Raw genomic sequence first — 26,727 nt, 5'->3', positions numbered from 1 at the left:
CTTAGAGTAGAAATTAGCTGCTCCGCCCGGGGGCAATCAGATCTATCAGCATGCACATTAAAATGCTGGGCTTAATGAACATATCTATGAACAATCCTACTGGCAAGGAATTTGAATTTGGCTGCAGAGCCAGCCAGGTGCGTTCTTGGTATCCGATGGCGTTCTGGATTCTCGCCTTCAAATCCTAGGTGCCACTCTGACATGAGTAGGTGGGCTAACAAACTTTGCCTCTCCACAGAGGACTGTCCGCTTTAAACCAATAGACCACTTGTGAGGTGAAATCTTAGGTAGTTTTGAGAACCCTGATTATATTGATCCAACAGCCCTTGACTTTGTGCCCACTAGGGATTGTTCCAGGCCACTAAACATGCTGATTGCAATGGCAATTTCCCACCAACCCACCCCATAATTATTTATATTTATTCTACAAGTATCAAAAGTTTGTTGTTATGATTGTTTGTTTCTACTATATAAGATCTGTAGTTGACGATAACATTGCCAAAGCCATGATAGAGTGCCTAATTAGCCAAGACTGCTGGACTCAACACTTTGTGATCATGCTACTGTCAACTTTATTATATTTTATCAAGTATTCACTGCAGTTTTGGGGAGCAATGTGACTAAAGTCAGATTAAAAAAACAAAATTTATAAGCACGATTCCAAAAGGAAAGACAACAACCTAAAGACCGATTTGGAGACATCCCTATATTATGGACTAATTGGGCAAAATCTAAATTACTTTAGATGAAGGACTGGTACATCTCCGAAGGCAGCTAATCTCACACCTCAGGATGAAATGGAAAACTGATGTTCTGATACCTGAGGATTCAGGTTGCATACACTACTAATAAGCAGCTCAAATAATATGGGTAGGGTCTTAGTGGGAATACAAAGGTTCGTCTCCTTTTGGACAAAACTACCACTTTAGTCTAGTAGCGTCCCTGTACTTTGCCGATTTAAGTATTCAGTGTAGGCATTAGCAGAACCCACAGCCACCTCAAGAGGCATAGAGTCCTGTCATACAGCACATTTTGGAAAGGAGAAATAAAACAAGATGCCTATCACCTCAGATTATGTGGATGCATGTTGGCACTGAAGTCACCAATTAATGAATTCCTCCTCATAGTGAACTATCGCTATTTGATTAATGTAATCCATTCTAAGTCACAACAGCCAAACCTTGCGCCTATGTAGGAGATGCACCCAAGTGCTCTAAAGAAGTATATCTGGGTGCTCAACTACTTTATTCTTTAGGTGGGAGTTGTGTACTGTTAGAAATAGCCGAGGCAAATGAATCACAATACCATCATAAGTGACTTCACTAGGATTATATGGAAATCTGCAGCCGAAGTCTAATAGAAACAGGTTAAAGCTTTGAGGTTGGGGATAGTATTTTGACTCTTAAACTCAAACACAAGAAGATCGTGAAAGAAAGGGGAGGAAACAAAGGACATGCAACACATGAGGAAAGTGGAGTATGTAGTGGGAGCTTACTGAACAATGACATTTACACAAAACCAAGAAAACATTACATATACTCAGGATTTTTTCCTTCATTAGCTCATTAGATGCACAGAAGTGAAGCTGTTCATCCAGGAGGATTTGACTAAATAGATGACCACACCTAACAATTCAGCCCTGAAGTCAGATGGAGGACGAAACGCGTTGGCTGTTTCGATTTCAAATAACATTAATAAAGAATAATTCTCAACATCATAAGACTTGATCGACTTCTTTCATTGGGAAAACTGTTTAATGCAGACCATCTATAATATGGATATGGCTAAATGAGTTTTAGATGTTTAAACTTGAGCCTTCTTGAAGAGTACTGGGCGATATTGTTTATATTGCTCTAGAGTGATCAAGGGACTGGTTTTCTTGTTTCTCTATTTGGGTCATAGGGGATTGTGTCCTAAGTCCTTTTGCACTTTTTTTCGTTGAATATCACTTTTTGGGATGTTAGGACTGGTGCAGGCAATAATGCTTTGATCCCTATATTTGTGTACACCTAAGAATCTGCAATAAACCTTTCTAATGGATGCTAGTATTCATTGGTGTTCTTGAATGAAAAAGAACGTTAACTGGAACTGAATATGAACAAAACATTCAACCATATCATTTGGTATCTACGTCCCTAAATTTGAAGTTTGAGTCTAACAAAATGAATAATAAAGTAAATCTGAAGGATTTTACTTGTCATACAATTCCCCCACACTAATCTTCACAGAACTAAGATTCATTCATGCATACTGAATAAGGTCAGTCTGTTTACTTTTCCACTATGAAGCCAAAAAGGAGTAGGGCCCTGGTTGCTTTAGTTGCAACAAATAACTTACAATCCAACAAAATGGACTGTACAATTCTCAATACCACAAAGCCTTGCTGTATAAATATTGCTTAACGCTAACATTGTCTGCATCTTAGTAGGTGGTGGTTTGTTATGCGGTAATCTTAATTGGCTGTCATCAGGATTAACGCAGACCAAATAACGTACTTCCTCCAAGATTAAGTTCTCAAAAAGGTCAAATAATTTGAGTTAGACAAAATAATTACACCAATTAATCTGTTAATACTGACAATCAGATTTCAGAATTCGATTTTTGTAACATTTTGAGCCGGATGACTCATGAACTTCAACCGTACAAAAACAGACAGGAACATTTTCAACAATTGCAGATTTGCTCAGGGTTTACTAATTAAACATTATCCAACAGTTCATGTGGGGGAGGGGGGTATAGATGCTACGGTATTCAAAACACTGGTTTGGGGAGGGCTGAAGGTGACCTTTTACTCCATAAAGAAACATACAAAAAGGAAAGCACCAAAGAGTACTAACTTGCCCAACTCTAAGTGCAGCCACACATGCCCTAGTCTCCTCCGAAAATGCCCATCATGGAACAGGTCAGACGATGCTCATTATGTAGGTCAAAGAGACGTGTATGCATTTTTTTAAAAGAAATTCTAACATGCAAGCAAGAAGCATGAGCCACCCAGAAAACCGTTGCAAGGCGGGTATACCAAACCAGTAGGACACAGAGGTGGGACCGAAAGAAGGGGCAATAACACAACTACTTAATTGTGAAAGACAGGTTCTGGCAGGAAAAAAGGCCCCCTTATTTGCAGTAAATCGACTAAAACTGATACTACCCTGAGACAAAAAAATATAATGTCAAGGATAGTCTTCAGCCACATTACAATCTCAATTAGAATACCAGCTATTTGATAAGACACCAACTGTTATCTTAATACTGGTATGACTATCACCAGGGATTTAAATCCACAAACTGGTTATTCAAATGATAAAATTCCCAAAACAAACTAAACAGAAAAAAAGTATACTTATCAGCTTTATTGCAGAGATGGAAAGAGTGTATGCTTAAACAGTAGGTTTCTGAATAACCCCACTTAATGCACAAAGATCATGGACGAGGTTAACAGTTTAAGCATTTTCCTTTTTTTGTTTTAGGGATATGACAGGCGCTTTAAAATAGTGAAGCGATAAGAAAGTGACCAGTTTCCACACCTTACCATTGTCCCCACAAGTACAGATATGCAAGCTTAAAAAGGAAAATAGTCCAGAAAACATTTAACGGAAGCGGTAAGGTAGATTAAATACATTGGGCGATTTTAAACAGTTCAAAATCTTACAAGCCACAATTCTCGAGTTTTGCACTTTTAAGGAAAAAAAGGAAAAAATGTATGCTTGTGTGGGGGTGACCTGGTTCACAAATTTTTTAGCAGGAACGAAGCCGACAAAGTATTTTACGAATAATGAATAAAGCAATGTAGAGAACAAGATAATTAGCACACAAAAAATACATAAAGTATTACAAACAAAGTCTATATAGAAGCCAAAAGGTGGCACAAATTAACTGTCTACAAATGTATTCAGTTTCAAATTGAGTATTGCAGCAAGATTTTTCAGTGAGACCTAGTGTAGAACAAAATTGACTACAAGTATACACATTGCTTATATTACCATGTGAATAACAACAAGTTTGCAGTCAGTAAGTGCATATAGTAGGATGTCATGTTTTGCAAGGGAACATTAAAACCAGGATTACTGCTCTAATAACCATCCACCCACCAAGCCATCAAGTTTCCCTTGCACAAATCAAGCACTGTGGTAATGCTATAGTACATATAGAAAATAAACAGTGCAATAATATTTAATTGTGGAGAAGTAAAGATAATGATCAATAGAGAAACATACTAATTGGTTCGGTTGAATACAGATGTAAATGTTTAGACAATACCTCTAGCAAAATAAACTTCAAGAGGACAAGTAATTTATATAACATGGCTCATATCGGCAGTCAAATGTGCGCTAAATACAGATTCTCCAAATAGTGAGATTTAGCATTTATTATGGAACTAGATTTCAGACTTCAGTCAGCTGGCAAAGTACATCACAATGCACATAGCTAATAAAAGTGCAAGAGGGCGAGTTAAACAAGTAACAAAAGAATCAAACTGATAATACAGAGAGCTAAAATTAAACGTTACAGAAGACAGCAATAAACGGGAATGAAAACATCTGGCAACCACTTCTGCAGTAGTTTGAAAACTAAATGGCACGGTTTTATTGTAAAACAAAAATTTACCAGCAAGTCTATTCACATTTAGTCACCCCAAAAAGAGATTAAGTGCTGACTATTTGTAATGCTTCAAATGTAAATAACTGACGAAAATGCCCACACGCTGATTAACCACTTCAAACACAACCTCTTCACAACTTTCACACACACTAAAGGACTGGACTAGTATTTCGGTCCCATTAAACCCCTCCACCACACAATGAGCAGTCGGTGCATCTGAAAACCTACCAACAATCCAAACAAAAGCAGGTTGGCAAGTTACCACTGCCAAGTCACATTTTGAAGATATATCTATACGTCTTTATAGCCATTTATACATCTTAAATGTGGCATAATGTACGAAAAATGATTTCAACAAAGTATCCAATCTTGAGCTTGACAGCATTATTTTAAGTCAAGACATTAAGAAAATTCTAGCAGTAAAAACAGACAAAAAGCTTCTATGTAGTTACAAAATATTGTGCATTCAACATTGATTAATTCAGGCAGCTAACACATTGGTTTAGGCAACTTTATTAAAGAAAAATATACAATAAAAAGAGCTATTAGTTAAATACTCATCCATTTGACACTTGAATTGCTGATTCATTCAGTGTGCGAGTAACGGGCTCTGGAGAGAGTACTAATACCTCCAAGATTCCACTGAAGTGGACCATGATGGGGCTTAAGGGTACAGTGGGGAAGAGACAACATAAGCTACTCTTTTAGTGGTGTTCCAAAATAGGAATGACCAAAGGGATTCTCGAATTCCTTTCAGAGTAACAAAAACTTGTACTATTATTTGCTAGGCATGCATGATGTTATCTCATTTTCTGTTCCACTGATGCAAATTGTATGGGCCCGTTCTTGAGCCGTAAAATCCGTTATGCGCGTCAAGTTTTTGATGTAGCCTTTAAATATCAAACATTGCAATGTTCAAATAAGATAAATCCTGCTGGTGCAGTGTAACGTCCGTTCATGTGAAACTAAGCATCCATCTTCACTGAAGGTGACCTCTTCAGTATTGGGTAAAAATGGGATGGTTTTAGCTCTCACCCAAGTAAGTGAAGACAATGGACATGAATAATGCTCCATTCTGAAATAACTGCCGAGTAATTGGCAACTGAAGTTGTGTTATTTTACACTTTCTAAAAGCAGCATTGTCCAAAGATGATCAATGGTCTTCAGATGAAACGAACAAAAAACATATTGAGGTCAGTTGAGAGCCAGTGTGGCAGGGAAAAAATATAAATCAAAATGAACAGTAATTTATAGTTTATTCCATCTATAATGTAGGTTATTCTGCTTGGTGAGCATCACATGGCATATTTCTGAGTCCATTCGCGAGCTATTCTATTGTACCTACAAATAAAAAAAAAAAAAAAGGAAAACAGTCATTACATTGCAAACCTGAGAAAAAATAAGTTATGAAGACAAACATTAAAATGCTCCATTAACTTACACTTCCGAGTGACAATATAGTGTTTGTCCACGCATTTTCCATCAGTGCCACATCAGACTTCTGATTTGTTTACAAACAATTAAAATATGAATAGGAACAGGCCCTTGTAGAAACTCTTTCTCCAGTCAATTAGTTAATTCCTTACTACCACTCCGATGCAAAACTCCACCACCTCCTATTCATTTTACCAAGTTTATACTAACAAGTCATTGGTAAGTTTTCACACTGAAAATGTTTCATTCCTTCTGTATCTGTACGAGTCTGGCGGAAGAAGTATGGAAATAAGCTTCCATAAAAAAAAAGTTCACTACCACACTAACAATCCCCTGGCAAGAACTAATTTGCAAATATTGAAAAATATTTAATGCTAGTCGTTCTTAAAGGGGATTTCACTGTTAAACCTACCCACGACAACCCACTGATGAAACAAGATCTTCTGCACCACCACAATCTTCACATTATTTAATAAAGCTTCTAAAGTCAACAATATCAAAGCATCTTCTTAGCCAACAACTTTAGTTCATAATCAACCTACCCTACAAAATAGATCCCCCAACTCACAAGTTCCATCCCTAGAGTAGTGTTTTTTCCGATGGATACTTCATATTTAGGCAAGTATCTTGTATGCTAAAGCATCCCACCGGAGGACTGTATGGCCGGGGATGATTGGGGGGTTTGCTACTAGGTACTAGTGACATCTGCCATATACATGCTATCATTTTGTACCCAAGTCTCCATAAAGGTACACCCCACATCTAGGGCAAGAGTTCAGTTTAATTTACCTAACTCCAAGAGACCAGAACATGGATACGAAAGAAAAAAAGAATACACGTCATGCAAAAAGGACAAACGTTCTAAATATAACTATCAGAAAACTCATACTTTAATTCATATGAAGAGAAATGAGCAAGTAGCTCGTAAAAATACTTCTACAACCTGCTCTTTCCCCAAGAACTTAATAGAGGTTATCAACCATCTAATGTTGGAGAAGTATTGCAAAGTGCTACAACAAGTGTCAGTAGCAAGAAAAGCTATTGCCCAATATCACATCTCCATCACAGGTTAACACCCCCACTATCAGCCCCCCCCCACGCTCCGATTCCAATCCTTAGTGCTCCCCCCATGATTAACTACAAACAATGTCGCGAATTTAACAAAAACATTAAGTTAAGAACATGTTCTAGAATACCCCCCTTTGCAAAGGTCTTCCAAATGCTTCACTACAGCAGAACCCATACTTAAGTCCCTCAGACACCTTTGCCAAGAGATACTAATTTAAGTCCCTAGTATAATGAGAAAAGTATTGGAAACTGAATGCCTGGTGATTTGCAAACACACATTATGCTTGTGTTTGTATAGTGCCAACCACCATGTTCATGGCATATCATCAGAAGATGTAACTGGGTGCCCTTTCAAGCGGGACTGTGGAGGTAATCAACTGACTAAGCTATGCTGTTTGTTAGTGAGAGACTAGGAGAAAATATTGGGAGGGGAATAGATCAGGATAAAAGTAAATGGTGTTCAACCTTGAGTTTTCATTCACGGTTGGATGTGCAGAAGAACTTGTGCTTTTGGTGGCAGGTGGGGCATTGCTCAGCTAGTCACTTGTTAGCTATGCCAAGGCACACAATTACTGTGCTGATAAAAGAATTGTGTGATCACATTTGCCCTACTAAGGAGTTCTTGGGGCGCATGGTAGTGTGATGTGCAACAGTGCTGCTGGTTTGGCAGTTTTTCCAATGATGTGGCACTGGTGCATTACTGTGTGAATGTGGATCAAAGAGTTCTTTTTAAAGAGTACTGTCTGAAAGTTGCCATTTGAAGGCGTCTGAAAAAAAATGTGCTTGATACGGAGAGGAGTAAACGTATGTAAGGTGTGGTGTGCACATCTTTTAAAGGACAGTAGAAGCTTGAATCCCAGCCAGACCATCTCACTAGGAGGTAAGTTATAGTCTGATTCACCATTCTCCAGTTCCACAGTTATGGCAGCAACTCAGTTCACTGCTTTAGTCTTATTAAGAATTGTTCGCTCTTACTGGATTCAAACTAGTAGCAGTCCGCCTATCCCTCCATATGAACCTATTGGCCAAATGGTCTTAACCACCGCTTTAAGCACTTGTTACTGTAGGGAGTTAGTAAAGAAAGTGTCACGGTTAGGCAAAGAACAGTTGTCCATTAGAGCTCAGGTTACCTGCAGCTCACCAAACGCTGCAGTCTTTTGTAAGTAGTGATGGGGACAGGGAAAGCAAAGCGCAAGGAGAGTCAATCAATCACTGCATTTATAAAGCGCGCTACATACCCATGAGGGTCTCAAGGCGCTGGGGGGGGGGGGGGTGCAAATGATCGAAGTGTCCGGTCTTGAGGAGTCTTCTGAAGGCCAGCAGGTCCTGCGTCTGTCGTAGGCTGGTGGGGAGAGCGTTCCAGGTCTTGGCGGCGAGGTAGGAGAAGGATCTGCCGCCGGCAGTGGTTTTCCGGAATCGAGGAACTGTGGCGAGGGCGAGGTTGGCTGAGCGGAGGTTTCGGGTGGGGGTGTGGAAGCGGAGACTGTTGTTGAGGTATGTGGGTCCGGTGTTGTGTAGGGCTTTGCGTGCGTGGATGAGGAGTTTGAAGATGATCCTTTTGTTGACGGGGAGCCAGTGCAGGCCTCTCAGGTGGGGTGTGATGTGGCTGCATCGGGGGACGTCGAGGATCAGTCGTGCCGAGGCGTTCTGGATTTGTTGGAAGTCGTCTCAGAAGCTTGGTTGTTGTTCCTGAGTATAGATGGTTTTTCTCGTGTCGGGAGGGATCCATTTGAAGATCCTGCGGAGCATGCAGAGGGTGTTGAAGCAGGACGCGGAGCCTGCGTTGACTTGCCTGGTCATGGAGAGGGTGGAGTCGAGGATGACCCCCAGGTTGCGTGCGTGGTCTATGGGTTCCGGGGCTGTGCCTAGCGACGTGGGCCATCAAGAGTCGTCCCAGGCTGATGGAGTGGGTCAGAGAATGAGGACCTCTGTCTTGTCGGAGTTCAGCTTCAGTCTGATGTCCTTCATCCAGTCGGCTACGGCCTTCATTCTTCTGTGGAGGTTGGCTTTGGCGGTGTGGGGGTCTTCGGTGAGGGATATGATCAGCTGGGTGTTGTCAGCGTAGGAGATGATGTTGAGGTTATGTTGTCGTGCGACGTGGGCGAGCGGTGCCATGTAGATATTGAGCAGCGTCTGGCTGAGGGAGGATCCCTGTGGGACGCCGCAGATGATCTCGGTGGATTTTGAGCGGAAGGGTGGGAGGCGGACGCTCTGGGTTCTGCCGGAGAGGAAGGATGTGGTCCAAGCCAGTGCCTTCTCTTAAATTCCGGCGTCATGGAGGCGTGCTGATAGGGTGCGGTGGCAGACTGTGTCAAAGGCGTGCTGATAGGGTGCGGTGGCAGACTGTGTCAAAGGTTGCTGATAGGTCCAGGAGGATAAGGGCGGCTGTTTCTCCTTTGTCAATCAGGATCCTGATGTTGTCAGTGGCGGCAATGAGGGCGGTCTCAGTGCTGTGGTTGCTGCGAAAACCGGATTGGGAGGGGTCCAGGATGTTGTTGTCTTCGAGGTAGCGGGTTAGCGGTTTGTTGACGATCTTCTCTGTCACTTTTGCCGGGAACGGGAGATGCACAATGCAATAAAAGGACGGTGGAGATGATTGGTTATATTGACATGCAACTTTAGACACCACCACCAATACTGCATTGACCACACTATCCATCTGCCCACCTCTGCCTTTTATACCACACCTTGTGACATCAAATCTTTCCCATGCTTCCACACAATCAACCCCCCAGTTCCTTTCTAATGTGGTTAAGGACAGCAACTAAGAAGTGAAGTTGACGTTCTCCCGTAGCTCAGTGGAATCAAGATTCCCATGCTCCTCTTTGAAGACGACACTTCTCTAGGTCTTCATCTGGTCTACAAAACTGCTTCACTAAATCTAAAGAATTTGGTCTTTCTAGAGGTCTAGAAATAAACACCCAAAAGACAAAACGTATGTCTTTTAGCACTTATTGAAGCCTTAAGTACCAACACCACTCCCTTGCAGCTGGTTCAAACGTTTGATTATTTTGGGGTAAGGATCTTCAAAAGCAGCCTGATCATCCCCCCACAAATCGGCTGGTGTTTTAAAAACACACAAAACTTCACAACTGCAGGCCATCTCCCCAGCATTGAAGGTTTATAGAGCCAAACCTCAAACAGCTGCGCTCTATGGCACTGAGCTATGGGGGAATATTACTCTTAACTCACCAAGAATGAAGGAGCTCAAGTTTCTCAGGTCTTTGCTCAAATTGCCCCAATCTGCCCATTCTATAGCTATAATTCGAGATACTGCTCATAAAAATATTAAACATTGCAGCTTTCCTCGCGACCCTCTCGATATTCAGACGGTCTCCACTACCAGCAGGCTTGGCTTAAACTGGTTCGGATATTGGGATCACCTCCACTGTACTCTCCGAGCCTACCGCTCCGAAATCAACCGTGGATACCTGGGGAGAAGATAGTGCAGCGCACCCTTACCCGATTCAACAGGACCACTATTGGGGATCTTTACATTGATGGCCACGTTTTTTCTGTCTGCAACAGAGAAAAGTTTACCGAGGTGTCGTTTATGGACAAATTTGTGCTTGCCCGACTTCGTGCCACTTTAAGGGCCAAGATCCCTGGATTCCCTGTCGAACCCGACCACTCCCTTGTCCACAGTTCTCGATAGCGACACTGGGAACCACCTGCTTTCCAAACTAAACAGATCCTGTGTGCAAATGATTCCAGTCAGCGATGTTAACGTGCGGGCCGCAATGGAGGCAGATCTAGGTCACCCAATTACTGATGACCAATGGGCTGCGTGCTGTCTGAAAATCAAAGCAGTTTCCTTGAATAGCCGCCACAAACTCATCCACTTCAAATTCCTGCGCAGAATTTACATCACACCCGAGAGGACCCACAAACTAGACCCTGACAGATCCCACTGCTGCCTAAAATGTAAATCCCCACATGCCGATTTTGCACACCTCACTTGGACCTGCAGCAAAATCGGTGCTTATTGAACCGAAATATATCACATACTCTGGATAATGATAGGCCTAGCCTTTGTCCCCACACCGGATGTGGCCCTATTAGGGTATGTGAACAATATCCCAAAGTCAGTCCGGAAATTCACCACCTTGGTGCTGCTCCTAGCAAAAAGGGAAATAGCATTAAAATGGGGGAGTAAGGCGGCACCGACGAGCAAAGACTGGCTAAACAGTTTGGCAGATTGTCACCTTAATTACGATTTGTACGCCTCCTCTGCCTAGCACATCCCACCCACGTGACATTTGGGGCCCTCTTAAACAATACACAGCAACATCACAATCTCAACCTGACACCGCTTGACGCCAGCCTGGTGCCTGCAGGTATTGATTGATCCAAGACCAACTATACAAAGGACACCGGTTTGTGCTCTTTTTATTTGGAAAATAGGATTGTTTCCCATTTTGTGTTTTGCTTGCACCGCAGGTACATGTACTGAAAATGTGGTGAGCAAGTTAACCTAATATGCAAGTGTAACTTTGCTTGAACAGACTCTTACTTTCTGTGATACTGAATGCCATGCATCATATGACCAATGTAATACGTATTGTATTCTATTAACTGTCATGGAACAATATATTGCTTTTGAATCTGAAACTGGTAAATAAATGTTTTGTTTTTTTAACTTATTGCAGCTTTAAGACCCCCTCCTTTATTGGCTCAGACTATGGTCCAACTGTGAACTGAACCTGTATAGAAGGGATCTCCTAGAAATCAAGAGTTTAGATCAGGCAATACGGTTTACCCACTTCAAGGAAAGGTTGAAAAACTAGGCATACAGTCCTTCTACACCTCCCCAGTGTATCAATCTTAACTCCAAGGCTACTCTAAATAAAACAAAAAGCTATTGGGATCAACTAAATTGGGTTTACTATATTGGCAAATTTAGTCTCATAAACAACTCTTAATTGGAGATTTCTCGACAGGATCAAATTCCGTTGTGGCATTCTACTGTTAAGGGCCTTTACTAGTAAATGGTCCCAAGGCTCTTCAGTTTGTAGGGAGTGCAAATTATGTGGGTACAAATCCAAGGAGAGACCATTTTTTGCCCTTTGTGCCTTAACTTGGTACTCAATAGATTCTCGCTCGCCCGCAGGATCTTTATTTCCAATCCTTCAAGGATTATATCATTCAGCAAACAGTTACGAGTTTGTGGCCTGGTCTATACGCTCCAGACTTTCTCCACCCGATATTCTACTCTAGTTTAACCCTCAAATTACCAGAACTCTGTAAACACTTCATCTTAAGCATGCAGCAATAGAAACACAGCCGAACCACTTGCCTTAGCTTTATGCACTTAACCAGATCGCTAACAACTTGTGTACACTATCACTTGGCATTTTATCTGAACGTTAACTGCCCTTGCTACTCCATTTTACATGTGCAACTTGTGGTATTTAGATACTGTGATTGTCGGACCTTCAATTGCTGCCAAGTATGTGTATTTTGTCTTAATTCTGTACTTGTATAGCCTTTTGGCCGAAATTAAGTTTTGCTCCTACTGCCAAGTGCAGTGAGTCACCAAAGCATAGCCAGAACAGAAATACAGCAGAATGTAGCTCATTAAGAGCGTAGCCATCGGACAACACAACCAGATGGGCATCAAGTCGACACAAAGTTTCCCTCAAATTCCTGTATTTACCACTCCATCCTGTAATGAAACCCATCCACTACAGGTTCGCTCTGCTGCCCTCCAATCACTGGGAACTCTGGCATCACCAGATCCCACACAACTGCACAAATGACTTCAAGCAGGCAGGCAAAGATGTCTGCACTCAACCTTGCATTAGCAAGGAGCCTTTTACATCTAGTGACTCAAATACTGAAACAGCTTCTTCCACACCTTGCTCTACAAGCTTCAACCCTTTTTATTTTTTTTAAACCAGGGTAGCCAAAGAACATTGAACAAGTTACTTGCCTTTGGTAACGCTTTCTGGTATCTGCTAACCGCAGATTCCTCACCTTTTGAATAATTCCCCAGGCATCAGACTAGGTCTTGAAACTTTTGAGCAGTAGACCTGCATGCAGTCTGAAGACACGTTCCACTCAGGAAATGTGGGAAGCCAATACAGATGCCAGTCTGTTATGAGGCTGCATGCACCCTCAGACAGGGAAACCCAACAGCAAATTGGCCGACCAGTGTGCAGGTTCCTAGACTTGATATCTTTTTAATGAACAGAATTGAATTCCCTAAAAAAGGGGAGGATGCGAGTTGGTGAGGAATCTGTGTTTAGAGTCTCTAAAAGAAAGAGCATTACAGAAGGTAGGTAACTTGTTCTTCTGATAGACTTCTAACCTATCGGATTTCTGGCCTTTTGAATAAAATTACTGCCCTTTACTAAAAACTCTCTACCTGTCATCACTCACCGACTACAAGACCGCAATCCTCGCCGCCAAATCCTCTCACTTCTCAACAAAAATAATATCTGCCGATAATAAACCTAGGGAGATCTTCGGTATAGTGCAGGACTTGGCTTATTCTGATAGAGCCTCACCTCAGATCCCCCCATCTCAGTCCCTCTGCAACCAACTAAACACTTACTTCCTCGACAAGATCACCACTATTAAGGCCAACATCCCCCCCCCCTCGTCTGCCTTTATTGACCCTTCTCCTCCGACCATTCTAAACCTCCTTACCTTTATCCCTCCCCTCACTGAAGAGGCATTTTTGGAGATTCTCCCCAGAGTGAAATCAGGGTCTCCGGCAGATACCTGTCCGGCACGAATTCTCCAACAAATTTATTCCTCTTGTCCTGAACCCCCGATTGCCTTCCTTAATAGCTCCCTAGCGCAGGGAGTAGTGACCCCTACGCTCAAATCAGCCGCCATAGTGCCTATCCTAAAGAAGCCTGGCGCTGACCCATCCATCTCAGCCAACTACCGCCCCATTTCCCTGCTGCCCTTTTTGGGCAAGGTGCTGGAGCGCCATGTCACCGCAACTCTCAGCACCCATGTTGAGGCAAATGGGGGGCTGGCTTCCCGCCAGGCAGGCTTTCGACCGAGGCATTCCACAGAATCAGTCGTGGTATCAGTCATGGACAACCTCAGGAAGGGTATGGATGACAACAAATACCAGGCGCTGGTTCTCCTCGATCTTTCCGCCGCCTTTGACACGGTTGACCATACCATCTTATTGTCCCGTGTCAAGGCGGCTGGAATCGAGGGATCCGCCCTGGTATGGCTTTCCTCCTTCCTGAGGGACCGCACCCAGGCGGTCCGGCTAAGAGACTTCACAACCACCCCACTCCCCGTCACGTGTGGTGTCCCCCAGGGTTCCTCCTTGTCTCCCCTACTATTTAATCTTTACATCTTTCCTCTTATCAGCGCTCTTCAGCAGCTGGAGGTCACCGTGTACAATTACGCGGATGACCTCCAGCTCATTTTTGATCTATCTTCTTCCCCTCACTCTGTCTCCAGCTTTCAGCACACCATGATATTCATCAGGGACTGGATGAACCACAACCACCTCAAGCTGAACCCGGATAAGACCGAGTTGGTTCTTACCGGTGGTTCTTCCAGTCCCTGGAATTCCCTCTTCTGGCCCAAAACCCTTGGTCCCGCCCCCACCCCTTCAACCACGGTAAAAACACTGGGGGTTAAAATGAATAATCAGCTCACCCTTCACTCTCAAATCAGTTCTGTAGTTTCCTCCTGCTTCCTTACCCTCCGCACTATTCGCACTGTCTCCCGTTTCTTCACTCCCCAGGCACTCAAAATGATCATGGCCGCGCTTGTGATATCACGGCTGGACTATGCCAACGCCATCTATAATGGCATACCAGCATATAGCCTAAGGAGACTACAGTTGGTTCAAAACCAAGCTGCCCGGCTGGTCTTTGGTCTTCCACGCTTCCACCACTCCACACCCCTCCTCAGGGAGCTTCATTGGCTACCTGTCAAGGAACGTTCCCTGTTCAAAACCGCATGTATGGTTTTCCAGGCCCGGCAAGGCACCGCCCCTGCCTTTATTTCTTCTCTTATAAAAGATTACGCTCCCCCAAGAGATCTTCGATCCTCCACCAAGTCCCTTCTTCAAATTCCGCGCTTCAGGCGTAAAAAGTGGGGGGGGTCCAATTTTTCCACCTTAGCCCCCACTTTTTGGAACTCCCTCCCTGACCACCTTCGCGCCTTTACCCATTATGTACCCTTTCGCAAGGAACTCAAAACGTTTCTTTTTAAACAGGCTTTCCATGCGTAACCTTTACCACTCCCCGGCTTTACTACCGGTTCCCTTTTTGTCTCAGTAGTTAATACCCTCCTTCAGCGCCAAGAAACCGACAGGTGTACGCCGCGCTTTACAAATGTTTTAAATTAGAAATTAGATAAAAAAGCAATACCTATTCCGAGGTGGGTCAGTGAATTGGCTCAAGATAATAAGTACTGCAAGACTGAGTGGGCAAAAATCCCCTCTAAGCAACCCTGCCTGTCCAAACAGTAGTGCTTAGTGAACATGTGGAGAGACACCCACATACTCGCCTGACAAATGTACAAGTCAGGAACTTTGCATGCTAACTCAGTGATAGCAGCGTTGGCTCTGCTGGAATGAGCATTTAACCCCTCCGGGGGTGGTTCTGGACCAACAAGTTGCAGGTCTTAATACAGAGGATGATCTAGCGAGAGATGCTCCGTTTCTACATGGCTTTGCTCTTTTTCATTCCAGCAATTCCCACAAACAGCTGATAGTCCATTCTGTTTTCTCTGGTATGATCGATGCTCTTCTTGGTGTCTAGGCAATGGAAGTCGCTCATCCTTCTAAGAGGAGTGAGACAAAGCATAGAACACCAATATTGTGATTGATCGACGTGGAATGGTGTCACTACTTTTGAAAGGAACAATGCCCTAGTCCACAGAATTAATTAGCCTGGCAAAGAAGGTGTACGGTGGAGCTTGCTCACCCGCTGTGCTGATGGGATGATAGCTAGGAACACTGCCTCGAGGTTAAGCAGCCACAAGTGACAGCTGTGTAGTGGCTCAAAGGGAGAACACATCAAGTATGTGAAGACCAGGTTAGGATCCCACTGAGACAATGAAGGGAGGAGGAAACAAATGCTTGATTACTTTTAAGAAACGCATCACAACTGGTTATTTAAATCATGTGGGCTGATCTGGCAACCATTAAAAGGAGAAAAAGTACCCTTTAAACATGCTCAAAACAAATCCTTGCCGGGCAAAGGATATAACAAACAAAATATCCAATAACTTGGCCTGGGGTGGGGGCTCGTGGAGGGAGTTCCTATCTGCCGTGTGCCGCACCAAACCACAAAGTTGTCCCAACTACAAGCGCATACAGTTTTTGCCACAGGACGCCTGGCTGTCAAGATGACATCAAATAACTGCTATTGGCCAATACCTCTCCTTGAATCGTCTGCCACAATTATGGGCAGAATCATTTTTAGATAGATAAGAGGTATGTGCACAGGAAAATCGTATACTAACCTATACAAAATATGGCTTCAGAAGGGATATTGGTACTATTGAACAGTGCAATTATTTAAAAAAAAATTGATTAGTAAATATACTGACGTTAAGCAGGGCCATATCCACTTATGCTTTGCTGATCCGAGTTGGCCTTTGATTTAGTAAACCATCCAATGGTATGTGTGAAAAGTTGGCCTGATGTATGATGTCTCCAATTCTGGGGGCACCTTGTACCAGTCCAAACAATCCCTTATGGTGGTGGTTGTAAGTCAACCTTAAAAGACAAGCTATCCTAATGGTAGCATGGACTAAGCAGCCTTCAGGGTTAACTCAAGAGGGCATGTGAAGCCAGCTGTTTTATCATATGCAATCCTGTAATATCAAATGAAAGGACACCACACAAGTTATATTTTATAAAAATATATGTATTTATTACTAGAATAATCCCCTGTACTCTTTATGGAGTATAGAAGCACAAGCGTTTAAAACAAAAGCACAGTTTAACATATGAAAGTTGCACAATTATGGATGAGGCCGGTGGCCACTCAAACCATATATCAAAAAAGTGGTATAAGTATCACCTTTCGAACTGTGGTAAGGCCTGGGGCCTTGGGAATCGCTGGGACTACACTGGACTAACAGCAGTTCGGACGGGAGTAGCCCGCGGGAATCGGGTACAGCGCTAAAAGCACACGCCTGCACCAATGCAAAGTCAATGGTGCGTAAAAGTTATCGAGTTACAGTTTTAGGAGTCTTCCGACTGGAATAGAATTACCCCACTTTAAACTAGGACACTAGAGGTGTAAACCACTACAGGAGCACCGGTGTTAGATCGTTACCTCACCCACAGGAAGCGGATGCATAGGTGCCAAAGTGTGTCGGGTTTCGTCGTGTAGATCTATGGAGCCTGGAGATGAAGATGCTGCAGGTGGCCAGTAGAGAAGAGTCCGGTTGGATCCAAGGGTGGATCGAAGATGTAGAGTACCTGAAAGCAGAGGGGACAGAATCTGGGTCACTAGCCAGTGATCAGGAAGGAACCAGGCAATGTCGGGCGCAATCAGGTGCTTGACGGGAAGCTCGTATCCGCTGCCACGTGGACTCTGGGGCATCGAGGATGTCCAGGAGTGGATCACGAGCTGTTCCACGAAGGCTCTCGCTGTCTGCTTCCGGATCGGAGTTAACAAGCCTTGGCAAGTGCAACCCACGCAGGATTGGAAGATCGCTTCTTGTTCGGACCAGCAAGGTCAGATAGATTGCTCCTTTTCAGGGGAGCGAGGGCCAGTCTGAAGCAAACAGCCCAGCAGTGTAAATTCAAAGGATCTTCGGTATTGGGGCCACTAGCCAACGGGCAAGTGACCAGACCAACGCGTCGAGCACGAAAATGCAAAAGGGCCCCACGCAGAACTCGGTGAGTGTGGAGGGGAGATCTTCGGTGCAAACGCTGCTCTGGACTGGGGCTTCTCAAACCCCAATGCACAGCTTCGAGGGAGCCTCGGGAGCTGCACGGTCAGCACTTCGTAGTTTTTCCAAGATGGCCGACTCCACGCTTCACGTCGCCTCCACGGGCCTCAGATTCGCTGGGACTGTGGATCGGGCTGTTAGAAGTCGAGGGGAGTTAGTCCCTAAACCCCCTTGATACCCTTCACATTTCTTTTTGTTAGTTAATTCAATTCACTGCATAGTTATACTTGCATTTTATTATATTGCATATTTATTGTATTTTGTATTCCTGATTTTCCAGGATTCGTATTTATACCATGAATTCATTATTTTCCATTATATTGCTCCTCTATCCTTTTATTAATCCATCATCGTGTATTTCCCCTCCCCTTCTACCCTCCTTCTCTTCCTTACAGTACCTGTTCATTTTTTGTACCTTTACCATGCATTTCTTTCAATAAAAATTTTTGAACTGAAAGAAGTCGAGGGGAGCTGGTCTTGTCGATCTGTCGCTCGAGTTCCGGCGGGAACTGTAACAAAGCAAACCATTGGGCGCTGGATGGTGCCTGTTTGCACATGGTGGTCACTCCTTGACCACAAGGGAGATTCTTCAGTCTTCCACGTCGAGTGGGATGTCGAAGGGTCCAGAGTTTCGTTTCATAAGTTTGTCAGGATAATCTGATGTGCACTATCACAGCTCCTACCTTTATTCCAAATCAAGGGGCTGGATTACCTGCTAGGTCCGTCCTATGGGTGGGACCCAAGAAGGGGGTGGTTACACCCCTTTCCCTTTGTCCAGTTTCGCGCCAGAGCTGGGGCTGGAGTGCCCCAGAACTGGTTTGACTGGATTTTGCATGGGACACCTTGTGTACCCCAGGCAGTGTCTAGTTTCTTTCAACCCTCCCTGCTCCAATCCACTATCTCCTGTCTGGGGTGGCGTAACACCTCCCTGTGACAGGAAACTTTGTCCAAGCCACCCCTGCCAGGTTTCGGTGAGCAGCAGGAGGCCAGACTTGTGTCTGGGCAGCAGCATCCATTTTGTGATGCTGTGGCTCTGGTTAGATTTAACCGCGTTTAAGTAAAGTAACAGGTCTTCTCCCTCTAGAAGGGTGGAATGCTACCCCCGTCGCCAGAACTGGTGAGGGGGTAGTATTCCAAAGTGTATGACACCTTACACAACATGTTTTGATAAAGCCAAACCAAAGTTAGTAATAACCGCGAGGATTATAATGCACTTAAGAGTATATGGTATGGCAATATCCTGGAACAGCAGTAAGGAAATGGTTCCGAACAAGACAGAGAGGCTCAGCTCATGCTAGAGCACCATCTCACATAAAACCAAGCACTCTGCCTCCAGGATTGTTAAGGTCTGCCATAGGAGTGACTTATAGGTGCATATGTGTCCAGATATAGGTTTAGACATAGGTATACTATATCTAAGCAAGGGGTGAGTACACCACCCTGCCCCAGCTGAGTGATCAGCCAGTTGTGTCAATTTAAGTGACCAGTCAGGGGTGGCAAAAGATATGCTGCAGCCCCTGGTGGCCTTGGATGCATCTATGCCCTGGGTACCTATAGTACACTGTACAGGGGCTGATCAGGTGACCCAACCCAATTTAGTTATGCACCTAGGGTACATGGAGTCCATTTTAAAGAGGGAGCAGATAGCCGGGGGCCCTGAATAGCAGGGTCCCAGGCCAACTAAGTCGAAAACCAGCTAAACACAAGGCAAAAAATCTGGGGTAACCATAGTCAGGTATCCACCTTCCTACAGTATGGAAGACACTAACGAAGCAGGGCGCCCGGTCAATATATTTATTTCACACTTATCTCAGATATATGCAAAGCTAACACGAATAAGATATGGAACGGGAGGAGAATGTACCTCTCGCTTCAAGGTCACAAAAAGCATTAGACAAGGATGCGTTCTCGCACCCCTTTCATTTTCACTATACATTAATGAGGTGGACAAGACACTACAACAATTAGAAACACAAGTTCCTAGGATGGGTTTACGTCCGACACCTGTGCTCTAAAATGCAGATGATTCAGTCCGGATCTCGAGAACTGGAAATGGCCTGCAACTCCTGATCGAAGGAGTTGCAGCATACATGGAGCGAAAAGAGCTGAATCTGTCCACAACTTTTACCATGGTGTGTGGAAAGGGAAACCCTAGAAATAGAACACATTTTGTGAAGGACTATAGATTGGTCGAAGTGCAGACCTTTTCTTATCTTGGTATACTCATCACACTTTCAGGTACATGGGTTCCTCACATTAGAAACGCAAACATGAAAATAACCAGGACTATTGAGGCCAGATTTTCTAGCAATCTTACATCTAAACTACAGGTAGTACTGAACATGGCGGTCCAGCTGGTAAATAAACAGCCGCCAGGCACTCAGTCTGTCCCCGTACTTAGGTCCCAGGTAAAAATTATGGGACCCCCTCTAATGAAATTTCTTTCAGGTCAGGGAGAAGAGGGGAAGAAAATATCAAATACTTTTTACTTTCTCATTTTCTTTAAATAATTTTTTCATTATTACTTTTCGCATCGTTATTTTCAGCTTAAAAGTTTCATTCAAAAAATACACAAGTTATCATCAATAATCCATAATATAAAGTTCATTATTCATACTATAATCCATTCATTACCAGGTAGAGATCTAACACAATCAATCCACTCACTCATACCTCATACACATTCACACCTCAATCTATCTGTGCAAGTTAACACGTTTCGTTGCTTCGTCTATTGCCCAGTACAGGGCCACTACAAACAGTAGGATTTTACAAAGACTTGGTCAGCGCGTTCCGGTGGCAAACGGCAACAATAGGAGTCCCCTTCATCAGGACCCGCCAGATATGTCAACACTTGTTCTCTACACCCTGGTTTTTCCTTGTACAATGTGGAAGATAGAGATGATGGCTCAATATATTTTTAGATTCCTTTATCTGCGGGTTTTGAGGCACTACAATGAGGCTGCCACACTCCAATCTCTAGGTATATCCTCAATTCCTTCGTGATCTGTATGTAGGGGGCCCGTCCCAAACCCTCAAATGTGTAGGCCAAGCTTGTTTAGTTGCAGCAGTACCCTTCACAAATTTGGTCTCTTATATGGGCTCTTCATAGAAATATCGAATAGACTATTCGCGTCACATTCTTTCCGAATATTCCATGTCCATAAGGTTTCTCTCTAACAAGGCGCACGTTTCCCCGGACGTCCATGTTTTCGACTCCTCCTTCGGTCCCTCAACTGGCTGCCTATAAAGAAAAGAGCAATTTTTAAAGTACTCCGTTTTACCTTTAAAGCAAGGACAGGAAGGGCTCCCCGGACTAATTTCCTATTGCCCTCAAAGAAACCTTAGATCCACCAATCAGCTTCTGCTTTAACCACAACGTATTCAAACTTTAAAATCCAGTGGTCGCTCCTTTTCATACCTCGCCCCTTTCCATTGGAACCAGCTCCCCTTTTATATTAGGGACTGCACAGAGTTTAAGGTTCAAAAAACATCTGAAGACCTGGCTCTTTTAAATGGCACAGAACCGCTATCTGGCTATCAAGCATCGAGATGCCCCGCATGGCCAATGTTTCCCTGCCACTGTTGCATGAATATTGCCCACTGCCTTGCTATGATTGTAGCGCTCCGCCCATCCTGGTTGCCAGGTGGCTGCATAATGTGGACCTGTACTTGAGCTTCACCTAGATCCGCCTTCCTCTACATGGGAGGCCCTTCCTTTTTTTATAACCGGCATTTTGAAAGTGGAACGCTGCGACCGCTGCCTTAACCAAGAGTATACCGAAATCAATGTCTTCACATCCTTATGCCCTTAGGTTCTACGAATGTTGACAGCTGACCTGATCTGATCTCTGGGGTAGTTGGGGGTGTTAAACTATATGATTGTTTCTAATGACAATATGAAAATGAGACTGTTACATGTCAGTATGTATCATTCTTTTTTTTTTTAAATTGAAACGCTGCCGGACCTTTGGTTCAAAAGGGGGTGGTGATGGACGGAGCATCTGAACCAATCAAACACTCACCTTTGGTTGTCGGCTATACGGCTGTGTCAAAATACTAAGCTATATATACCTTAGACTACTTCACGGTCAGCCCTGCGGGTTGTAGGCCTAAAGCGGTGTTCTTGCATTTAGATATAATAAAGGTCTTTTAAAAAAAAAAAAAAAGCCATCGAGATGCCCTTCCGAGGAGGAGTCATCCACTATACTAAATTTGAAACCAACATAGCCATAGCAGAATAGGTAATATGCCATTTCAGGAATTGTTCATATTATATAGGAGTAAATTCATACCCTCTGCTATTTATGGGGTGGCTGTTTGGGGTATGGCCAAGAACCTACCGTTCCAATCAGAGGAAAATCAGTTTTTATGTATGGTCTTGGCAGTACCCTGCACGGTTTCATCTTTTATTACAAACGAGTTGGACATGCCGTATATCAAAGACTTAACTGATCTCTATTATCTGCTGGCACAATATTTGGAGAAAGACAGTCAGAAATAACTTATTTTAAAAATGTTGAACCTGTCTAAATCTCAAACACTATTACAAGATCCCTTGGCTACAATTTATACATCGGTTGTTAATTAAATCACTTAAGGGACATCAGTAAGAAATCCAGGCAAGTATTTTGCATTTTATTAAGGAGGAGATAAAAATGTTTAATAACTACAGAAAAAGAGAAATGAGAGAAAGTCGAACCCTCCATAGTTAGGTACTTGTCATGTCAGGAACATCTGGGATTACTCATGTATCCAACTATGGCAAATAACACCCAGCAGAGATTTTAAATTACAAATGCGATTGGGCATTTTGCACCAACTGGTAGCATGACCCCAAGAAAGCTGCATGGACAACATTTTTTTTTTTTAAACAAAAATGTTTTCTAAAGTATGCATTAGGTATTGGAAAATTATCAATTGCCTTAACGGATTTTAAGAAATGAAATCATGCCATTTTTTTTACTAGTGATGTGGCCCAGAGCATACATTTTTTAATGTTCTTTTACAGGATGTTGTATATATTGTATACACTGTCTTATATGCTTAGATAAGTAGTACTGTATCTTTTTTTAGCGAGGATTTAAAATGTTTGTGATAACTTTTTACATGAAATGTATCTTTTATGGATTACTGAATATCAGGATAAAGATCTTTTGAGTTGAGACATCAACCACCTTCTAAGAACGAGCAAAAGATGTTCAGCTGTCACCGCTCAATCTCCAAGCATGAAAGTGGAGACTGCCGTAGATCGGGTGTAATATCTTGCCTAGTTGCAACCACAGCAGATTCTCCTGGAGGGGCAGCCTGATCGCAGGACAGATGCTCATGTCCAGGTTCTTTGGATACCAAACGGTCTGTGCCCACTCTAATTACTTGGGAACTATTGCTCTTGATCTTCAGAACGCTAGGTGTAAGAGGTATTAGCAGGAAAGCATAGTCCAGAGTCCCACCGTAGGTTAAAAAATAGATAAAAACACCTGCTGAGATTGTGCATTCTTATCCCAAAGCCAATTCCCATTTCTGGAGAAGACCTTACAAAACCTCCGGGTGTAATTGCCACTTGTGATCCACTAAGCCGTGACAGACAAGTCTGCCGGGTGATGAGCCTGCCAGGTGGTTCACCAACAGGAAAATTAATTCGCTGACTGGCACACATTCCCTGGCTGAAGAGTGTGTGCGCGCAAAATCCTTGGCCACAAAAAGGCTGGGAACTCTGCCGAGGCCGATGTAGGTGCCTGTATGGGGCACCCCTGCAGGAGCCCTAGAAGAATTGAAAGGGCTGAGGTAGTTGGCGTGGCAGAGCAGACCAGCGCAAGGAGAGCACTGTGGCGCTACTTTCTTTGAAGCAATACAGAGTGGAATCTGCTTCATCGCCAAAAAGGAGTGTCTCAATTAGCATATCCATAAGGCACAACTGGGCATCGAACAAAAAAACAGTCCATCTCATCCAGGCATTGTGATGAATGCCAGGCATGGTGAAGAATGCCAGGCATGGAACATCCAAAGAAATTGATGGCATCCAGGCCTCCATGGATTGTAAACTTAACAGCATCACAGTCATGTGGTGTGGTCTGCATAAGTACAGGATGCAGGTCTTCAAGGACACCTAAAAAGGACTTGAGCAACAGATTCAGAGTGAGAATGTCAACCCAAAAGACAACTGGTATGGACAGCCCGTTGAGCTAAATGTACGGAAGAAAATACCCAGTTTCCATAGGTCTCAACTTTTAGATTCCCTATCCAGGGAGTATTTTGGACGCATTCTGGTTTGTGAGACTGGTGAAGGCTTGCACCACTAAACTGTCATGGATGTAGAGTGAAAAAAGGAGGGTTGCAAGGGTAGGGCGCTGGCGCACTGCCATTTGGCAATTCACAGGGGAACCAGAACAGGGTTTGACCTAGGCCCCCAAGAGTGCGTCGGTAAAGGCTTCATCAAAAGGCAGCAGGAGCTCTGGATTGGTTTGCCTTGGCTGGAGAACTTCGGTTAGTACATTGGTTTTAACCTCCTAGGTAGAAAGCTAGAGGTAGAGAACTTCAGCTGCCCTCCACAAAATCATGAAGGTACTTCCTTCAGCTTCAGGAACTGGGGACGAGAATTTTATCCATTCTTTTTGTATACTTCAGTGTTCCACTCGGTGTGGTGGTGGGGGGAGGTGTGGAGGCTAGGCCCAAACATAGGTCCAGTGCACCCTGCCACTAGAATGAAAACTACACCCAGCTGATTAGCCCCAATATTAGTTCTGGGTTGCTTGTGTTCCCTTTCAGGGACAACCCAAGCTGAAAGTTCGGGTTGGGCTGGTCACACTGGAGCAGGGTCAAGCCTGATTTGCATATGGCTGGGTCCAAACTAAAGTGCTGTGGTGTGCAAAAGAACAATGGACTAGGATGCGGCCCAAGTGATTTCCAGTTGCTGAGAATAATTAAAGCATTCTACCCTTCACTTTTTTGTATACTTCGGAGGTATCCCGGCCACTGGCTTCTTGGAGGCCCCATTACGATTTATTTTTTATTTTATTTTTTTTAATGGGAGATTTGCACACATACATCCCCTACAAAGAATGTAATACATGAGACCTGCACTACGGAATCTGGATGTTAAGCGCCTCAGCTGGAGCAAGGAAAAGCTGCAGTTCGATAGACACGGAGTGCATCCTACATCGTATTAGGAGCACTGCCAAATCTGAATTGGAGAGCACAATAGGATGCGTGTCTTCCTCCAGTACCAGTCTGGAGTAGCGCAAACATTACAGGAACTTGAGTGAGCAACGGAGCTAGAGATGGAGTTGGCAAATGCGCTGGTAGAGGTCCTGCGGTTATAAATGAACGTTCAATTGGCACAGAGGGCAAACCCGCTGGCAGTCTCCCACAAGGAGTACCTCTCAGCTCTGTGGTCCCTAATGGCTTTTGGACTAATCAATGCAAATTTACTGCAGGCCTTAAAGACAAGGCAACCGTGAAGAGATTCCGTCAGACATGTGGTTGCAACAGTGTTTAAAACCCATTTCAGGGAGTGACATTTACCTTACACATTGCATAATTGAGGCAAATAGGTCTTGGATATAAGAGGTAGCTGTGGATCCGCGTCTGGTGGTGCTAACAAAGGAAATTACATCAGCGCGCAGATTTGCGAGGCGCACAGAGATACTACTCAAAAGTTGCCAGACACAGTCTGATACCTGGGGTAGTATTCGAAAAGTGAGGAATCTGCAACTAGAAGTCTCTATTAGTAGTGTCTATTAGAAGTGTCTATTTGCAAGACAAAGCTTGTCAGATACATCAGCTTACTATTGAAGGATAAACATATAGTAGTGCAATTAGTTATAGCCCTTGGGGTCATTCCTACCTGCAACCATGCCACTTGATGGTGAGACAGCTACCGCTTCTCAAAATAGTTCAGAGTTTTGTGCAACAGATACCATGGATAGCTGAATACTTGTAAGTGGATATACTTCATCTCTTGAAAGGGAGTCATCATCCTTACCTTTTCAGTCTTCAATAAAAGCCTATCACTGGGTTGCTATTAACCCATGTATGCTGCTAATTGGTTTGGAGTAACATCATTATCAGTGTGGGGATTGAGGGGCACAGGTTTTAGGTTTGGGTGTGGGTCAATCAATTGGGGAGGGTTAGATCACTGGGTCATCCAAGAAGTCAATGGACTTTCCGAAGAGACCAGAGAGGATGATGGGAGGAGTACCTGAACAGCTTACACAAGATTGACAGACAATGGTGCTGGGGGTTTCAAGAAAGACTGAAGAACTTAGGCTAACACTTCATTGGAGTACTCAAGGAATCAAAACATTAATCAGATGAATCAGACACCAGGACAGATGACAAGTTGGTAAATCGATTACCTTTAGGAACTACCCATGTCAGAAGTTATTTGTACAGCACATACAAAAAGGTCTCTTGGTGCCAAGATAACCATCCAAAAGGTATAACAAAAAGCCACATTCTATATAGTTCTCTAAATGAAAGCAGATTAGATTCATTTTTCATGTCAAGAGGGAGTTGATTCTGGCAAAGCAAGACAGTATGCGTGGTAGCATCACCAAATTAGTTAGGGCATCATACCCACAGCAGTGAGGATTGGTTTGCTTATGATTATGTGGATGTAGTTTGATCTAGGAAGATCTTTGTTTTTAATGTGCAGAAGGATTTATCAAAGCTACAATGCTTCACTCTTAGGAGGGATTGACTGGCTAGACGGTCTACTTAGTCAAATTGCTT

The 26,727-nt window shown here is 43.6% G+C and overlaps 1 protein-coding gene across 1 annotated transcript in view; it reads right to left on the bottom strand.

Moving 5' to 3' along the window:
- Positions 1 to 3,335: 3,335 nt before the first annotated feature.
- Positions 3,336 to 26,727, bottom strand: part of UBE2D3 (ubiquitin conjugating enzyme E2 D3) — a 184,859-nt gene continuing 161,467 nt past the window's right edge. The window contains exon 7 of the mRNA XM_078676070.1: positions 3,336 to 5,940. Within this exon, the coding sequence (XP_078532196.1) occupies positions 5,895 to 5,940 (46 nt within the window). The 3' untranslated portion in view covers positions 3,336 to 5,894. The remainder of the gene's footprint in view (positions 5,941 to 26,727) is intronic.

The sequence above is a fragment of the Lissotriton helveticus genome, chromosome 2_1 (genome assembly GCF_964261635.1).
Source record: "Lissotriton helveticus chromosome 2_1, aLisHel1.1, whole genome shotgun sequence".
In the NCBI taxonomy this organism is placed as follows: Eukaryota; Metazoa; Chordata; class Amphibia; order Caudata; family Salamandridae; genus Lissotriton; species Lissotriton helveticus.
This window is presented reverse-complemented; position numbering and strand designations above follow the sequence as displayed.